Source organism: Ascaphus truei, chromosome 4, assembly GCF_040206685.1.
Source record: "Ascaphus truei isolate aAscTru1 chromosome 4, aAscTru1.hap1, whole genome shotgun sequence".
NCBI classification, from domain to species: domain Eukaryota; kingdom Metazoa; phylum Chordata; class Amphibia; order Anura; family Ascaphidae; genus Ascaphus; species Ascaphus truei.
This window is the reverse complement of record NC_134486.1, coordinates 323,254,068-323,271,761: the sequence shown is the minus strand read 5'-3', so window position 1 is coordinate 323,271,761 and position 17,694 is coordinate 323,254,068. Positions and strand designations below refer to the sequence as shown.

At 45.3% G+C, this 17,694-nt stretch overlaps 1 protein-coding gene across 10 annotated transcripts in view; it reads left to right on the top strand.

The window, feature by feature from the left end:
* The window catches only part of MYO6 (myosin VI), a 188,087-nt gene that overhangs the window by 100,698 nt on the left and 69,695 nt on the right, over window positions 1-17,694 (top strand). For all 10 annotated transcript variants that reach the window (XM_075597977.1, XM_075597986.1, XM_075597984.1 and 7 more), the window contains exon 14: window positions 5,749-5,840. In XM_075597977.1, the coding sequence (XP_075454092.1) occupies window positions 5,749-5,840 (92 nt within the window). The remainder of the gene's footprint in view (window positions 1-5,748; window positions 5,841-17,694) is intronic.

Sequence of the window (17,694 nt, the reverse complement as noted above, 5' to 3'; positions counted from 1 at the left end):
GGAGTTTAGAGGCAAAAGGGAGACAGGCCGGTAGTTAGACAGTAGGGTCAAGCTTGCTGTTTTTGAGTAATGGTAGAACTGTTGCATGTTTGAAGGAGGAGGGAAGTGTACCAGAGTAGAGGGAGGAGTTAAAAACGTGTGTGAGAGTAGGGGTTATAGTAGGAGCAAGAGGCTTTAGGATATGGGAGGGAATGGGGTAAAGAGGGCAAGTGGTAGAGGGAGAAGAGATCAGCAGTGACACATCCTCCTCTGAGACAGCGGAAAAAGTGTCAAGGAAGGCAGGAGGAGAGTTTGGATGCAGTGTAGGATGGGAGGATGAAACCGAGGGGATGTTCTGACATATGGATTCCACCTTTTCCTTGAAATAGTCAACAAAGTCCTGAGGTGAGATGGAGGAAGAAGAGGCAGCTGAGGGTGGTTTGAGTAGAGGGTCAAAGACAGAAGAGTTGGCGTGGGTTAGATTTGTGCGTGTTGATTAGTAAAGATGAGTAGGTTTGTTTAGCTTGAGAGAGGGCAGAGTTGAAACAGGATAGCATACATTTGTAGTGAAAGAAGTCTGCAAGTGTGAGATTTCCTTTATAGGAATGAGTGGAAGAATGCAGCATGCGCGTTGAATTTAGCCAGGGTATGGGGTTAGAAGACCGAGGACGGCAGAGAGAAAGCGGGGCATGTAGATCAAGAGAGGAGGATAAGGCAGAGTTGTAGTTCCTGACCAGGTTGTCTGGGTCTGAAGCAGAACTGAGAGAGGAGAGGGAGGAGCGTAAAGTGGAATCAAACGCTGGTAGGTTAATAGAGCGCAGGTTTCTGCAAAAACAAAGGGGAGATGGAGAAGGGGCGAAGCGATAGAGAGAAGATGAGGTGATGGTCAGAGTGGAAAGTGGGAAATATAGAAATCAGAGAGAAGTTTTTAGTGAAAACCAGATCTAGGTAGTGGCCATCCTTGTGGGTGCTGGCTGCAGTCCTCTGTTCAAGGCCAAAAGAAGAGGTTAGAGCGAGAAAGCGGGCAGCCCAAGGGAGAGAAGGGTCATCAATGTGGCAGTTGAAGTCCCCAAAACGAAGAACAGGGGAGTCTGAGGAGAGAAAGAGCCAGGATTCAAAGTGAGAAAGCAAGGCAGAAGGAGGCTGAGTAGAGGTAGGTGGGCGATAGATGACAGCCACATGGAATGGGAGAGGAGAGATCTGGACAGTGAGCCTCAAAGGAGGGAAAAGCAAGAGCGGGAGGAATAGGAAGGGTTCGTTAAAGACAGAGAGAGGAGAGAGAGAAGGAGCCCCACGCCTCCACCCCTGCCATCAGGGCGCAGTGTGAGGGAGAAACAAAGGCCATCATGAGAGGGCAGCTTCCAGAGCAGTGTCGGACTGAGTAAGCCAGGTCTCAGTTATAGCAAATAGGAGCTTAGAGTGAATGCACAGAGGGGCACTTGTTAGAAAGGGAGTGAGCATTCCAAAGGGCACAGGAGAAAGGGAGGGTGGCAGGGGATGGGCATGAGGTTGGATGGGTTGACACCAGAAGAAGGTGAAGTTGCATTTGGCAGGCAAGGACGAGAGCATGTAGAAATAAGGCAGGGACCATGATTGGGAGAGAGATCCCCAGAAGCAAGGAGAAGCATGGATAGAAAGAGAATGTGTGAGGATGTTTTGTAGGGGTGTGTCTTAGTACATGGGTTATAGCTGTGTAGTGACAGAGGGCGCAGGTAAGAAAGTAGTTCATGTGAACCGAGAAGTGGCGAAGAAAGGAGAGATGAAGATATATGAATAGAGTTGGAGACATGAGGCTGGTAGAAAGAAGTGCATAATTTGAAAAGTGAGTTCATATCAAATATAAAGAGTAAAGGTGGCATCACCGCAATAGTAGAGTGCTGAGATGTGCAGTCTGGGATAGATAATATCCTCCTTTCCAGCGTAGATCAAATCCAGGAATCAGAGCCAGTAGGTGTTGTCCACTTGTTCACTCCTTTTGAACTCCCTTTTAAACGCCAACACTACACGTACTTCAAACCTGGCTGCTTCAAACATGGCTGCAATACAGCAAGGCTGCTGTGCGCTTAGTAGGGTGGGAATGAGAACGGGGCCTCTGTATATGGGGGAAGGAGGAGGGGAGGGAAATTCTCCTCCCCAAAATGTTGCCGTTCGGGATAATGAGAAATCTGCCACTGATTGCAGCAATTTGTTTAAAGGGGCAACCACCCGTTCCCAGCCAGAAACAAAACCTTTGTAAATAATTTCAAAGGCCCTAAACAAATCTAACCTTATGGATTGAGAACATATGGCTGTTTTCCTTTTTTTTCTAAATTCATTACAAAATTGTTTTCCTTAGGGGCCTCTGAATGGGGAAATGTTTGTCATTGAGTGTTTTCTTTACCCGTAAGCCATTAAAGATAAGAAAAGGTGGCGAGGTTACTCTAGCTATACAATCACCTGCTGAACACACAGGCACATCACACACCAGCCAGAGACTATTAAACCCCTCCCAAGTCTCAGCTCATCCCGTCGACATACTGACTTTAAATACATTATTTAAAAATGCTTATTGGTGTCAGATTTGTTTAAAAAGGCATCAATCACCCAGATGCAACCTTTTTAGATATGTCACTGGCATTAGATTACTTTGGTCCTAGGAGTGATTGCCCCCTTAATAAGTTAACTGTGTGGAGGTGTGATGCCTTTCGTACAGAAAACGGGCACCTAGGAGAGATAATAAATAGGTTTCACAGTTGGTTTGTAAACGTGAGAAGCTGGAAGAGGTTTCACTCCTTTTGGCTACTCCCGGATTTATAATGTTTCTTTCACAGTAAAAGGGCTTTATACTTAATTCGTCATTTTTCTATTTAAGAGATGGGCGAACTTACAGAAATTTGTGTTGTGTTTTGTTCCCCATACTTTCGAAAGCTTGAAAAATAGCTAAAAGCTTGATAATCTTTAAACTGAAACATTTTAGAGAAATGATCGTGTCGTTGGTGAATCAGTTTTTTTTTGTATCAATCTTTTTTATTGGCATTGACATTGACATTTACAGATATGGGTACAGTATGGTCAACAACATATATCTTTTTAACTTTGATTGTACTGTGTGAGAACTGGCCAACATAGTTTTTAATTGTTGAGGGTAAGGGTAGGGGGGAGGAAAAAATGTGGGGGGTGGGGGATGTGGGGAGGGGGGAGGGGGGAGGGGAAAGGGGGGGTCCCCCCGTGGCCCATCGTGGCCCATCCACTCTTCCTGCATTTGGGTTCTGAACTCATCTCCTCCCTCCAGTTTTCGCTTTATCCCAAACCCTGGGGGCCTATCCATGGGTCCCATGTGTTCCAGAACTGCGGCATTTTTTTGTGTAACATGGCAGTTAGTTTTTCCATTGACATTACCTTGTCAACCCGCCTTATGACCGTGTTCCTTGCAGGGGCTTTGATCTGCTTCCAACCTGCTGCTATTGAGCACCTGGCTGCCGTCAAAATTGCAGAGACCAGTCTACTCATTGGTGGGGGTAGGTCATCGACCGGTTTATTCAGCTCCAGGGACAGCGGATCCAGGGGGAGAGGGATCCCCGTCGTCTCGTAGAGAAGCGTCTGAATCTTTACCCAGAACCTCTGGATCTCCGGACATGACCAAATATGGGCCATGTCTCCCTTTTGACCACATCCTCTCCAGCACAAGTCTGGTGTGCCGGGGAAGATCTGGCTCAGTCTAGTCGGGGTCAGGTAACCACTGGAATAAAATGTTGTAGATATTCTCTTTTGTTACTGTGCAGATTGAGGTTTTTGCCGCTATCTCCCAGATATCCTCCCACTTCTCTTTGTCAATTTGTATGTTTAGGTCCGCAGACCATTTTTGCAGGTAGTGGTGGGTCGGGGATTCTGATGCTGACTCTATCCCCCTATAGATCTCAGAGATTAGGCCTCTTTGATACTTTCCTTTACTGCATAGTGTTTCAAATCTGGTGGGTGGGGGAAATTTGGAGTTCTGAGAGAGAGAAAGCAGAAAATGTATAATTTGTAGGTATTTGAATAGATGGAGATGGAGGTGTTGTGATTGGTATTTGTCTCGTACTTCTTTGAAGGTTAGGATCTCTCCGTTTTTCAGCAAATTGACAACCAGCCTTATTCCAAGACCCTGAAATTGGGCAAATTGCTTTTTGGAGCACCCGGGCGGGAAGTTCGGGTTTCCAAAGATAGGGGTGATTTGTGATGGGGTATTTAGCAGGCCATACTTCCCTTTGCTTTTGAGCCAAGAATCCCACGTGCATCTCATTGCTCCTAGCTCAAACCTCCTCGGTCCTCCCTCTTTTCCTCCTTGGGACCACATGTGGGGATGGGGCTGCGTAATGTGATTCTATCTCGAGCCAGCGGGTCGATGCCGGGTCGCAATTCCAAACTACAGCTTGCTTCAGCTGGGCTGCGAGATAGTACCTGACCACATCGGGGACCCCCAGACCTCCTCTTGATTTTGGTGATAGCATGACCGATCTGGGGACCCTCGGTCTCTTATCGTTCCAGATAAATTGGAACATTAGGGCCTGTATATTTTTCATGGCTGCTAGTGGGACGACTATGGGGAGTGTTTGAAAGAAGTACAGCAGCCTCGGAAGAATATTAATTTTGAGGGAGACTATTCTCCCAAACCATGATATTTGGAGTTTTTTCCAGGACTCTAAGTCTTTTCTAATCTTGTCAAATAGGGGGGGATAATTGTGTTGATAGAGGGATCCGTGGGAGCTCGAGATTCTTATACCGAGGTATTTGATATATGTGGGAGGGATATATGTTGGTGAATCAGTTTTCAAGAATTGATAAACCATTTTTTTTTGTGCAGGATATAGTACATGTAATTATGTAATTATGAACTCTTTTCGATATTTTGTGAAATCCACCCCCCCCCCCAAAAACCCAAACAAAAATAAAACACAGGAAGCGTAGATGTTTTAAACTTCGATAATTCGAAAATGTAAAAAAAAAACACTATTGCAGGGAAATTCTAACTTTGGCCAAAAAACTGCCCAACTCTACTAACATTTGACAAATGGGGCGGGTTCATGAAATAGGTGATTGGCAGGCATTGTAACTTTCAGATTCCCAATCGAAAAGAAATTATTTCTTAAGATACATGAAGGTCAACGATTTACATGACATTTTTTTTAATTTTGCCACCTACGTACTTATTCCACCGCTTTCTTTTTGGGGCTGACCCTGTCTGACGGCCCTTTTTTCATTAGTTCAAACATATAGAACTTTAACATTTTCCCCAGTTGCTTTTGATAAAAGCAGCAATCTGTACGGATCATTTTCTCTCCTTTACGTTAGAGAGGAAGTGCGAGAACTTTCGATAGCTTGTCTTACAATATCAATTGTTAGCCCAAATAAAAAAAGGTATCACCTAGTACTGAAATACTCATTTATTCTTCACTTTACATTAGCCAAAACAGGGGTTACCTTGCAGCTGAGTCATGCTAATAACATCTTTGGGGAGCAACCTAACTTTGAAGAAATTAAGCTTTATACCTTGCTGGGTTCGCCCTCACATCGGGAGATGGCAATATGGCTATCTGTTGGTGACCCCTCCTGGCATTTATGTAAAGGAGATCAAAACGAAAGGATTGTTGTTTTGAAACCTAATCCATAAACTCTTTTAATACTGGCCAATTCAGTAGTTCCACTTCTTTTTTTGTTATTTTTTTATTTATTTTTTTAAATTATTTTAGTTTTGCTAATATAAGAACAGTTGATCTGAAAATGACTACTGCACTTTTTTCTTTTTTACAGAATACTTTGAACACAACAGTTTTGAACAGTTTTGCATCAACTACTGTAACGAGAAGCTGCAGCAATTCTTTAATGAGAGGATCCTGAAAGAGGTACAGTAAGGCTAAATTGTCTGAAATGTTACCGTACCTCTCGCCAAAAAAATCCCAAGACTTCATTCTTATACTTGGGACCGTTGCATAAATAATGATTGAGTTATGTAGTCATAGCTGCCAGCCTTGCAGATAAACTTGTTGGGGTTTATTTAGACTTGGATTCCTCATAATTTTGCCGACTACAGTTACACTTATGACGAAGTACTTCCAGAACAGAGACCTTTTTTTTGTTCTGTTTTGGAGTAAATTTACTTTACCCAATGTTGAACTAAAATTGTTCAATTGGTTTGCAAAGATGTACAGTGTTTCCAATATGTGGTTGGAAAGGATTTCTGTACACATTTGGTGCAGTGTAACGCATGATAGCCTGTTGAATGTATAGGACTGACTGTCAACAGCAACATACTGTAGATCTGGGGTCCTCCACTGCAGTCGTCAAGACCCCCCCCCCCCAAACAGGGTCCAGTTTTAAGGATATCCCAGCGTCAGCACGGGTGGCTCAGTTGTGAAGAGCCTGCTTCTTTGACTGAGCCACCTGTGCTGAAACAGGGATATCCTGAAAACCTGACCTGTTAGTGTGTCTTGAGGACTGGATTTGAGAACCCCTACCTTAGATCATAGTAGCGTCGGGCTACTGTAATTACAGAACCATCTAGATCAAATGTCTAGGCAGAGTTAGTTCCCCTCGCAGCCAATATTTTTTTTTAAATAACTCAGTTTTTGATATGTATCAGTGCATAGTTTCATATTCGTAATCACAGCTGTTGTACAAATAATATACATATAGAAATAATAATCAGACTTGTAAAAAACAAAAAAGTTTGAACCTAAATCAGGAGGGGTGGGGAGAAGAGTCAGTCCAGTCCCCTGATTCTCCATCTCTCGATCCAAGCGTCTCCTCTTCCAGAGCACACCTCCCACGTGACCCGACTCGGCCATCTATAGCCAAGGGGACTACCCCGTTGCCTCTTCTGACTGTTGTCTGCCCCTTTTAGGCTAGCGGAGAACGTGTTTCCGGGACTATCATAGCAGCCAATTTTAACCGTATTACATTTCCATTTACTTGTTCAGTTATTTGTTTGGAGGAAAAATGTCTAGTGAGAGCTGTAAAATTAGATCGGATGAAGAGACCTCTGCAGTCTCAAGCTTAAACACAAGCACCTTTCTCATCTGTTACTTTACAGTGCAGTTGTACAGGTAAACCCCGTTATAACGCGCCTCGTTATACCGCGATTCGGTTATAACGCGGTTTTCCCGTGGCTCCCGTTTAAAAAAAAAAAAAATAATAATATTTTTTTTACACACTGCACACACTCTCACTGCACACACTCTCACTGCACACACTCTCACTGCACACACTCTCACTGCACACACTCTCACTGCACACACTCTCACTGCACACACTCTCACTGCACACACTCTCACTGCACACACTCTCACTGCACACACTCTCACTGCACACACTCTCACTGCACACACTCTCACTGCACACACTCTCACTGCACACACTCTCACTGCACACACTCTCACTGCACACACTCTCACTGCACACACTCTCACTGCACACACTCTTACTGCACACACTCTTACTGCACACACTCTTACTGCACACACTCTCACTGCACACACTGCACACACACACTGCTCACTGCACACACTGCTCACACTGCACACACACTCACTGCACACACAATGCGCATTGCTCACACTGCACACACTCTTACTGCACACACTGCACACACAATGCTCATTGCTCACACTGCACACACAGTACACACTCACACTGCACACTGCACACACTGCACACTGCACACACACTGCACACACACTGCTCATTGCTCATACTGCACACAGCACACACTCTCACTGCACACACTGCTCATTGCTCACACTGCACACACTGCACACACACTGCTCATTGCTTACACTGCACACACTGCACACACACTGCTCATTGCTCACACACTGCTCATTGCTCACACTGCACATTGCTCACACTGCACACACTGCACACACTGCACACTGCACATAGCACACACTCACTGCACACACTGCACACACACTGCTCACTGCTCACACTGCACACACTCCCAGCACTCACTGCACACACACTCACTGCACACAGCACACACACTCACTACTCACAGCACACACACTCACTACTCACAGCACACTCACAGCACACAGCTCTCACAATACACTCAGCTCTCACAATACACTCACATGTCAGCAGCCCACCCCCCCCTCACATGTCAGCAGCCCACCCCCCCCTCACATGTCAGCAGCCCACCCCCCCCTCACATGTCAGCAGCCCACCCCCCCCTCACATGTCAGCAGCCCACCCCCCCCTCACATGTCAGCACCCCCGCCCACCCCCTCAGGTCAGCAGCCTACCCCCCCACCCCCCACCGGCCTGTTTTTCACACCCACCCCCCACCAGCCCGTTTTTCACACCCACCCCCCACCAGCCCGTTTTTCACACCCACCCCCCACCAGCCCGTTTTTCACACCCACCCCCCACCAGCCCGTTTTTCACACCCACCCCCCACCAGCCCGTTTTTCACACCCACCCCCCACCAGCCCGTTTTTCACACCCACCCCCCTAATGCTAATGCTGCCTTCCCCGGAAGTGAAAGCTGAGGCCAGCTACACACACTGCAGCAGCAGATCTGGCTGGGAGGACACATGCTGCAGTAGCAGATCTGGTAGGAAATACACTCACACACGCTGCAGTAGCAGATCTGGCTGGGAGGACACATGCTGCAGTAGCAGATCTGGTAGGAAATACACTCACACACACTGCAGCAGCAGATCTGGCTGGGAGGACACATGCTGCAGTAGCAGATCTGGCTGGGAAAACACAGACACACGTTGCCGCGCACCGCAAAACCAGGGGGCTGGGAGGGAGAGGGAGGGAGGAGGGATGAATCGCCGACATTTTTTTAAACTTTTTAAAAAAAATTTATTTAAGTAACTGGCGCCCGGCCAGAGTCATCGCGGGCCGCACAGAGAGGCCAGACGGGCCGCATGCGGCACAGACCTCTTCCTTCCCTCCTCACTCCCTCCCTCCCGATCAGGCGCGCGGCGGCCATTTTTTTTAAAATTAGCGCGACCCCGTTACTAACGCGGTGGTCTCGGGGTGGACCCCGAGGACCGCGTTATAACGGGGTTTACCTGTAATTTTTTTTGTGCTCAAAAGAGGAGCCTGAGAAGGTCCACTCACATATCCACATTACACACAGTTGTGAATATAGCAAAGAGAACGTTGCAATTAATTTTGGTTACAGTTTTTGTTGATTCCATTATAAAATGCACATTTTGAGAGAGGATTTTTGGTAGAGATGAAAAAAGAAGCAACGTAGTCTTATCTGCACTAACAGAGAGGTTAGTACTCAAAGCCCATTGTGTTAAAATAAATAATCATTATTATCCGTTATAATTGCAGGGATCAGAGGAGGCTGTTGAGCAGCGGTGCGCAAACTGGGGCGCGAGACTGACAGCGGGGAGGCGGGGTTTACAGAGGCCCCAAGCACTTCCCGAAGGCACTTAAATGCAGTGCCGGGAGAGTGGCGAAGGCCTCTGTAAACTGCACGTACCGTGGCTCCGGCGGATTCTTAGACGTGGCGTCAAATGACGCCACAAGGTCATATTGACGTCATGACGCCAGAGCCGAGGTAAAAGGGAGGGGGGGGTGGTGGAGAGAGGGGAACTGCCAGTAGGGGGGCGCAGGGAAAAAAGTTTGCACTGCTCTGCAGTAGAGCACAGTTGTCAAAAATATCAGCAAGGAAATCGATGCAACGGACATAGGAACCACTTGGGTACAACATTTTTTTTTTTTCAATCCTGTTCAAACTACCTTCAAGTCCCATCATGTTTCTGCCACGGACAGCATAATGTGTTATGAATTTCCAAAGACTTAACTATAAAGCAGGGGTCTCAAACTCAGTCCTCAAGGTCCACAAACAGGCCAGCTTTTATGGATATCTCTGCTTCAGCACATGTGGCCCAATCAGTGACTCGGTCGAAGACTGAGCCACCTGTGCTGAAGCAGGGATATCCATAAAACCTGGTCTGTTGGTGGCCTGTGAGGACTGAGTTTGAGACCCCCTGATCTAGCTTATTCAATAAGACCCAGTCATTAAGTAAGAAGTATTGACTGACAACACTTTCACGCCCACCCAGGATGTGAACCAGAGGAAAACGTGTATATCATTTTCTCTATCCTTTCAATGTTTTAACCCTGAGCCTTGTTTAGAATCCGCGGTCAGCGTTCTACTTTGTTGGTCGTGTTTTACAAACTTCTCATGCTTGTCTTCTCAAAAGGTTGCCAGTTAGGTGGTGGCATTGTGGCTGTAAACATTGTCATTCATAGACAAAAATAAGTATTTTCTTTTTGTACCACATAAATGTCACAAAAATGTCTCGCATAACGAATGTTGACCACGCTGGGGGAGATGAACACTAGGTTTGTGTATGCTATGGCCAAACCTGAAATAGTCACTTATACTCTTCTCTTGTTTACCGCTATGTACCCTCTCCTTGTTGTTATTTTTTATGGTTTCATTTATGTAGCCTGCGCTATCTACACAGGGCATTACAGAAATAGTGTACCGGACCATACATGAGATGTGCAGCATTAAGAGAGAGGAGCTAAAGCCTCAAAGTTATTTACATTGTAGTACATGCAGCAGCAATAACATATTACTGTATTATTATTAGAAGCCATCCATTGCCCTATTACACCAGTATGTAGCTCCTTCACCCACTATAAGACTATATAGTGATCCTTTATTCCCTACTGCTCTTGAATAGAGGTGTGCGAAACTATCCAAAATGCAGTCTCAAAATGTTCGGTGCCCCCGCCCCCCTCAAACCCCCAAATTTGATTACTCATGAAAGTTGCCAGATCTAAAAGGACTAGCAACACCCCCAAATTAGTAAGGCTTCAGCGAAATATCACCAGACCGTGAGTGAAACATAGTGTGTGCCTTTTATATAGTGTCAGCATTAAGCGGCCAGCGATTTCAGAGGATTTCACACATTGACATATATAAGTGAAACTTGCAAAGCACATTGACGTAACACCTGGACAATCTCTTCTGAACTCTGAAAGGTAGCACTTTTTTGGCAATAAAAAAAAAGGAGCAAATTTTGCACAATTTGCGATTTTGGATGAAAGTGACACACATCTCTACTTTTACTCTGCGTAAATAGGGGAACCACTTAATAGTTTCGGAAGAACCAGAAATGGGGAGTTGATATAAAATAAAACCTGCCACTTTCAAGAAGGGGCAGTGAGTGTTATTTGTAAATTGTTAGAGGGGAGGTGAGAATGGGAATACTTTGCTCCAACTACGATAGTAGTGTCAACGTTACTCTCTATATTAAGCTTGGAGAGGGTGCTCCTGAAGATTCAATGGCATGTACACAAAGAAGCTGAGAAGAGCGAGATTCTCTTGTTAAGGTACATTCTATATGTTGAGGTACTAGTGTGTGATAAATAACTAAACACACAGTAACTAAAGGGATAGCAATTAATCTTGCTCAATTGTATGCTTAAATTAATCAGTTAATTGAACTGTGCTTATACTTAAGATAGGTATAATACCCATAAGCATAGCGGTAGACAGTCGGAGAATTGCTGAGAGGGGTAAAATATAATAGCCTCTTTAGGCTGCGGTCCCAGTCATGACTGTGACACACAGCGCCAACCGCAATCTGCGGTCTGAGGGGAGAGAGGGAGCTTGCGACGGGAGGGGGCGTGGTTGGGGATTTGTGGGGCGTGGCCATCACGTCACGCGGCTCGTTCGCCCTCATTGGGTGAACCGCCGGTGGGGGCGTGGCCACGCCTCCGTCGCTAGGAGTAAACTTGATTTCCCCTGCCTCCCTGAAAAGCTGTCGTGCAGAGCAGGAGGAAATTGCGCGTCAGGGTAGCAACTGGGACCGGAGGTACTGGGGGGTGGAGTTTAATCGCACAGCGCACGCCGAGACGTGCGCTGTAGTAATTACTGGGATCGCAGCCTAAAGCTGCAGTTCAAGCTGCCGTTTTAAAAAATAAATAAATATGTTTTCCCCATTCAATATGTGCATCAATACAATCTGCACACTGCAAGTGATTCGCTAAGCTGCAGATCGATCCGTTCTCCTGTAATCGATCGCTTGCTCTGGGCTATTTTATTCAGTTCATGTACAGAAATTTGGGCAATGTAGTTCCTAGAATATGATTGACTGGGCAGTTACTAGACACAACTGCTAGTGAGGGCGGGGCTCAAGAGCAGGAGCCTGTCAGAAGGGGAAGGGGGCTGTCACTTTGGAAATGTTTCCTACATTAGAAACATTAAAAATGTTTTTAAAACATTAAAAAAAAAAAAAAAAATTTAAATGCTACAAGTATTTTCTCATACTACAGAACTGATTTATTTAAAAAAACAACAAAAACAAATGTAGGATATTGCTTGACCTGCTGCTTTAATTATGGTGTCTTAAAATTGCAGCTTGATAGAGAGGATAGCCGAATACAGATCCTAGTCAGGCTAGGTTGGGGTTAATTATAATCTACACCTGTAATGTTGAAAAAGTGTATGGAAAGGGATAGACTGATACCTAATTAATAGCTAGCACTTGGAATGATATTGTGCTGCTATTAAGGTGTGATTGCTCCTAAGGGCAGGTCCATACTGCTGCTGACCGCGCAGACCAATGAGGGCGAACCAGCTCCGTGGCGCCCAAAAGCAAGCCCCCCACGGCGCGTCCACCATGGTCGGAAAACGCACCCGCTTCACGCGGGTGACGTCAGTCTTCGCGCGCCTTCCGCGCAGGCGAAGGCTGTATGGTCTTAGCCCAAGACGCTTACAATTTAAGTTCCTCACACACATACAATTTAAGCCCATAACACACACACAACATAAACTCCTAACACACATACAATTCAACCTCCTAACATACAATTTAAGCTCTTAACACACACAACTTTAATGTCACAAAATAACCCGATAGTGAAGCAAGTGATAAAATACTGCAAAATTTGATTAATAAAAAGAGCAGCGAGGGCTGAGAGATTATATATAAATTAGAGCTAGTTAAGGCCTCGGTCCCGCTGCGCTCGTTGGCGCGGGAGGCAATGTCGCGAGTTCCCCACCAGCAGGGGAATCCTCGCAAGCCGGTCCCGGTCCCCACTGGCGGCACAGCTGACTACACGCTGTGGCGCGTCAGCCGCTAGGAGACACCAGAGAATGGTGTTTCCTAGCGTTGACGCGTGACGTGTGTGGCTGTGAGCCAATGGGGAGGGGAGGCTTCGGGAGGAGGAGAGGCTTCGGGGAGCGGGGAGGAGTGTGGAGTGAAAGCAGGTGAGTGCCTGTCTGTGTGTGTGTCCCTGTCTGTGTGTGTATGTGTGTGCCCGAGTGCGTGAGTGCCTGCCTCTGTCTCTGTGTGTGTGTGTGTGTGTGTGTGTGTGTGTGTGTGTGTATGAGTGCGTGAGTGCCTGCCTGTGCGCGCGTGTGTGTGTATGAGTGCGTGAGTGCCTGCCTGCCTGTGTGTGTGTGTGTGTGTGTGTGTGTGTGTGCGTGCGTGCGTGCGTGCGTGCGTGTGTGCGTGCGCGTGTGTATGAATGAGTGCCTGCGTGTGTGTGTTTAAACTTACTTTCCAGCTCCAGCCCGAGTCCGTGGAGGGAGGGGGGGGGGGGAGAGTAGCGGGTCCCTCCGCTCAAGCCACGCCCCCCCTCCCTGTCAAACCGCCCACCTCCCGCTCCGGCTCCCGCTCCCTACAGACCGCATATCGCGGTCTGTGTATGTCAGCGCCCCGCCTGTCAGCAGTGCGGGTGCGCTGACTCTGGGAGCGGGGCCTTAGCCTAAGGCAGGTGTACAAGGGAATAATTGAACCACAGGTACACAGTGTAAATCAGTGCTCATATATCCCAAGAGTATAAAGGCAATAATATGCCCCCCTAAAGTCCTGTAGGAAAACACAGTTGCTGAATCGACAGCTTGCTGTATGATAGTGACTAATGCACCAGACTCTTGATTAAGAGTTTATCAGTATAACAAGCATCAGATGAAGCTTCTACAGGCGTCTTTGAAATGACTGTACCATTAGCACTTAATGGCTACCAGGATCAAGCTTAGTCTGCTGCTGGTACAAGTAAAATGAGTGAGGGGGGATAAAAGTGAACAATGGGTAGTTTGGGATCCTGATAACTTCAGATTTGTTCCTGGAGCGGAATCGCTACATCTGGTAATCCCGCAGGTGCTCAGGGTAGCGAGATACTGCCCCGATGTGTGCCTGCTCTCTGCCCGCCGGCAGACACTACGTCAGTAGTGACATCTGCATTGCGGTGAACCCTCGGTAACCTAGTAATGTGATCGGTGTCACCTAGAGATTTTAATAATGTTTTTTTGGGCTGCACGTTATGCAGCATTGTACTGGCATTTCCCTTTATGTAAGCCTTTCAGTGCTGCATAACTTAGCTAGTAGCCACTGGTTCTGGCACCCAGGGTGCCCCATGATGTATTGGCCACGTAGAAAAAAATAATAATGCTAATAATCTCATTCTCTTAGGGGAGATTGCGTCCTGTTGAGCTCAGGGCACGATGCGCAATGTTTGCGGTAGGAAGGAGGCTGTGTCCTCCCCTTCCCTTCCGTCAGTGACGGAGCAATCCCGTGATAGCCGGAGAGGCCGTGGCCCCCCAGCTCCTCTGGCATTTAACGGGTTACACCTTGTTTCTGAAGCTACGGAGAAGTATGTTCCTCTGCAGTGCTGTATCTAAGCTGCAGTACGTGCACCTTGTCTGGCCTCAGTTGCTCAGAAGAGATTGGACATTTCACAATATGCCTGGAAGCTCATTGCAGACACAAATGTACTTAGACAGAAACCATCGGTAGTACAGAAACTAAACAAGCTGTTCTGTGACCGTTCAGCTCAGGGCCAAGAAGGATGCTTCAATTATTAAAATGACAATGCATAGGGAATGGCAGTTCAAGGTTTATAGATTTGAGAGGATCTTAATGCAGATGGTGACATCTGCTAATGGACTGGCATGAGAGTTCGTTATAGTTCCTGCCTCACGTTGCGAAAGCTTATCTGCAAGAATTGAGAGGAAATGGGGACTGTGATTTATCTGAACTTTTAAACTTATGAATCATCATAGGTCATCCTTTTTGGCTTTGTATGGGGCGAGAGAAATGTTTGAAAAAGAAATTCCTCGCCCACACCGCAGTGTAGAGCAGCATGGTGGGACCACGTACAATTTCAGCTCCTACCCAATGTCAAATTAAGGAGGGGAACCTTATAAATAGCAGGATCCAATAATCCCCAATGAGACTGCACCACTCTGGACTACTGCCCTGCAGAGGAGATGCTGACAGTGACGGGGGAGGGGTGAGGAATAGCACAGGCTTCTAAAAGAGCTCTGTTGAATGTATAGTTCATTTGATTTTGATGTGTTTGCTGATACCGAGGATCACCTTACACAGTAGCATTTACATTTAAGTGCATGGTTTTCACCCCAAATATTTGTCGGATTCCACAGTTGGGTTCATAAATCATTCTTATTTGGTATGTAACTATATTTATGTAATTTACATCTCTTTGTAATCCCATTGTGCTGGGCTTTGGAATATTTTGGTGCTTGAAAAACAAACTAATAATTATTTAGGCCTAGATTCGTGTGTACGATTGTCTATATATTTATATATAGGAATGTTGGTTTATGTATGACTTATTACCATGTTTTATTTGTATTTCAACCATGGCTTCCAGCCTTATTACCCATCTTTGGCCAACACACACAAGTCTATGTACATACAGTATATATGCACACCACAAACACATATTAGCATATATACAAGGTATTTGATAGACAGACCTACTTTACTCCTTCCAGGCATGCTCCATATAAATTGAGTTAAAAAATGTTTGTGGATACCTAAATAAAGCAAAATAGGAATATTTGCAGGTATAGTAGGTAAAGCTAGTTGCCCACAAGGAGCACAGACATGAATGTTGTTTTTTGTCAGGTGCGAGAGTGGGTTGGTCCTTCTGTCTGTCGAATATTTTAAATCATGACTAGATTAGCTGAATCTGATTTTAATTTGAATAGTGCTAAAGGGGAGCTTTAGTTTATCCTCTCAATATTAAACATATGTTCTTTTGCATTCGGAGCACATTTCTAACACTGCAGATTACTATTTTCCGCAGCTTTGCTGTGTATTAGCCGCTTATGCCTATCTGCAGTACGTCTGAAATAAAGAAGCGATCAGACATTTGAAAATAGTTAGTAACCCATTGCAGACAGTGATTTACCAAGAGAGAAACCCATTCTGTTCTGTGTCCTCATCTAAGGACTGGGAAATGTACTTCTATTGTTAATATGACAATTGGTAGAAATATAGCAATTGACATTAATTGTTTTCATCCATCAGACGAAGAAGGAGCTTGTGTGGTCTGACAGCTGATATACGTACGACAATATTTATGTCTAATGTTGCCTCTGTAAAATGCATTGGAAACCTGCAAACAATCAAGTTTGCCCTCTGATTAATAGGGCTACTTTAAATGTTTATATTTATTACTCGATTATTATTTTTATTGGGTCATAAAACATCATCATATATACCATTACACAGAGTAGCATACCTCTTTCGATCAGATGTCCGTGTAGCGTGTGTGTGTGTATGTATATGTATATATATATATATATGTATATATATATATATATATATATATATATATATATATATATATATATATATATATATATATATATACAAAAGGTATACAAAAAGGTAGTGCTTCACTTTAAGTACTAGACCCATTGCGTACGTTAATGCGGGGGGGTGGGGTGTATATCTATCCACCCCGCATTAACGTACGCAATGGGTCCAGAGCATATATGTAAAGCGCAAATGTACTTAAAGTGAAGCACTAATTTTTTTTCCCCCCACTTATCGATGCTTCGGTACAGGTGGGGAGCCGGTATTGCTGTTCAGGAAGTGGTGACAGGCGCATGCACGAGCTATGCATATTCACGCACACACACACACACACACACACACACACACACACACACACACACACACACACACACACACACACACACACACACACACACACACACACACCGGTACATGTTTGTGTATCGCTATGTATGCAAGTATCAAATTATCCTTCCTGATTAAACATATTTTTTCGTGGTACAACCTTTTAACTAACTTTATATACTTCATACACAGATTAATATTTTTGTAAATCATCCTGTTGATAAAGATGTTTACTGCGTTCTACCATAGTTAAGTAAATTTGACATAAAATAACTTTTTTCTCTGTTTTCTTCTAATATTTTGAGGTCTGATGGTTTGAATTTAGTCTGCAATTAAATCCGCACCTGGGTTAAATCCTTTAACTAGACATAAGAAAAGACAATGTGTATTGTACACAACATGGCAGCAGTTCTGCTTTTCAGAAACATGATTGTAGGTCTACTTTGAATAAAAGTATTTTAAATTGGGCAGCAAACAGTAAGTTGGAGAGGAGTTGGTTGTAAGACGGAACACTTCACTTTTATAGTAAAGATGCAGCTGCTGGTTTTAGACTGCTTGACCAGGAAAATCTGTGACCATCTCGCGGTAACTCATGAGATGGTCCACAGAAGGCTGTAATGGCCCATCGGATTAACACAGTGGGGGTCCCCGCGTTTGAATGGGACTCGCAGCCCGGTAGGATTCACACAGCGCGGGTCCCATTCAAATGCAGGGACTCCTCTGTGTTAATCCGATGGGCCATTAGTCTGGCTGCAGAAATCTCGCAGCGTGGGATGGGTTTTAGTGCAGAATTCTCACGACAAGCAGTCTAAAACCG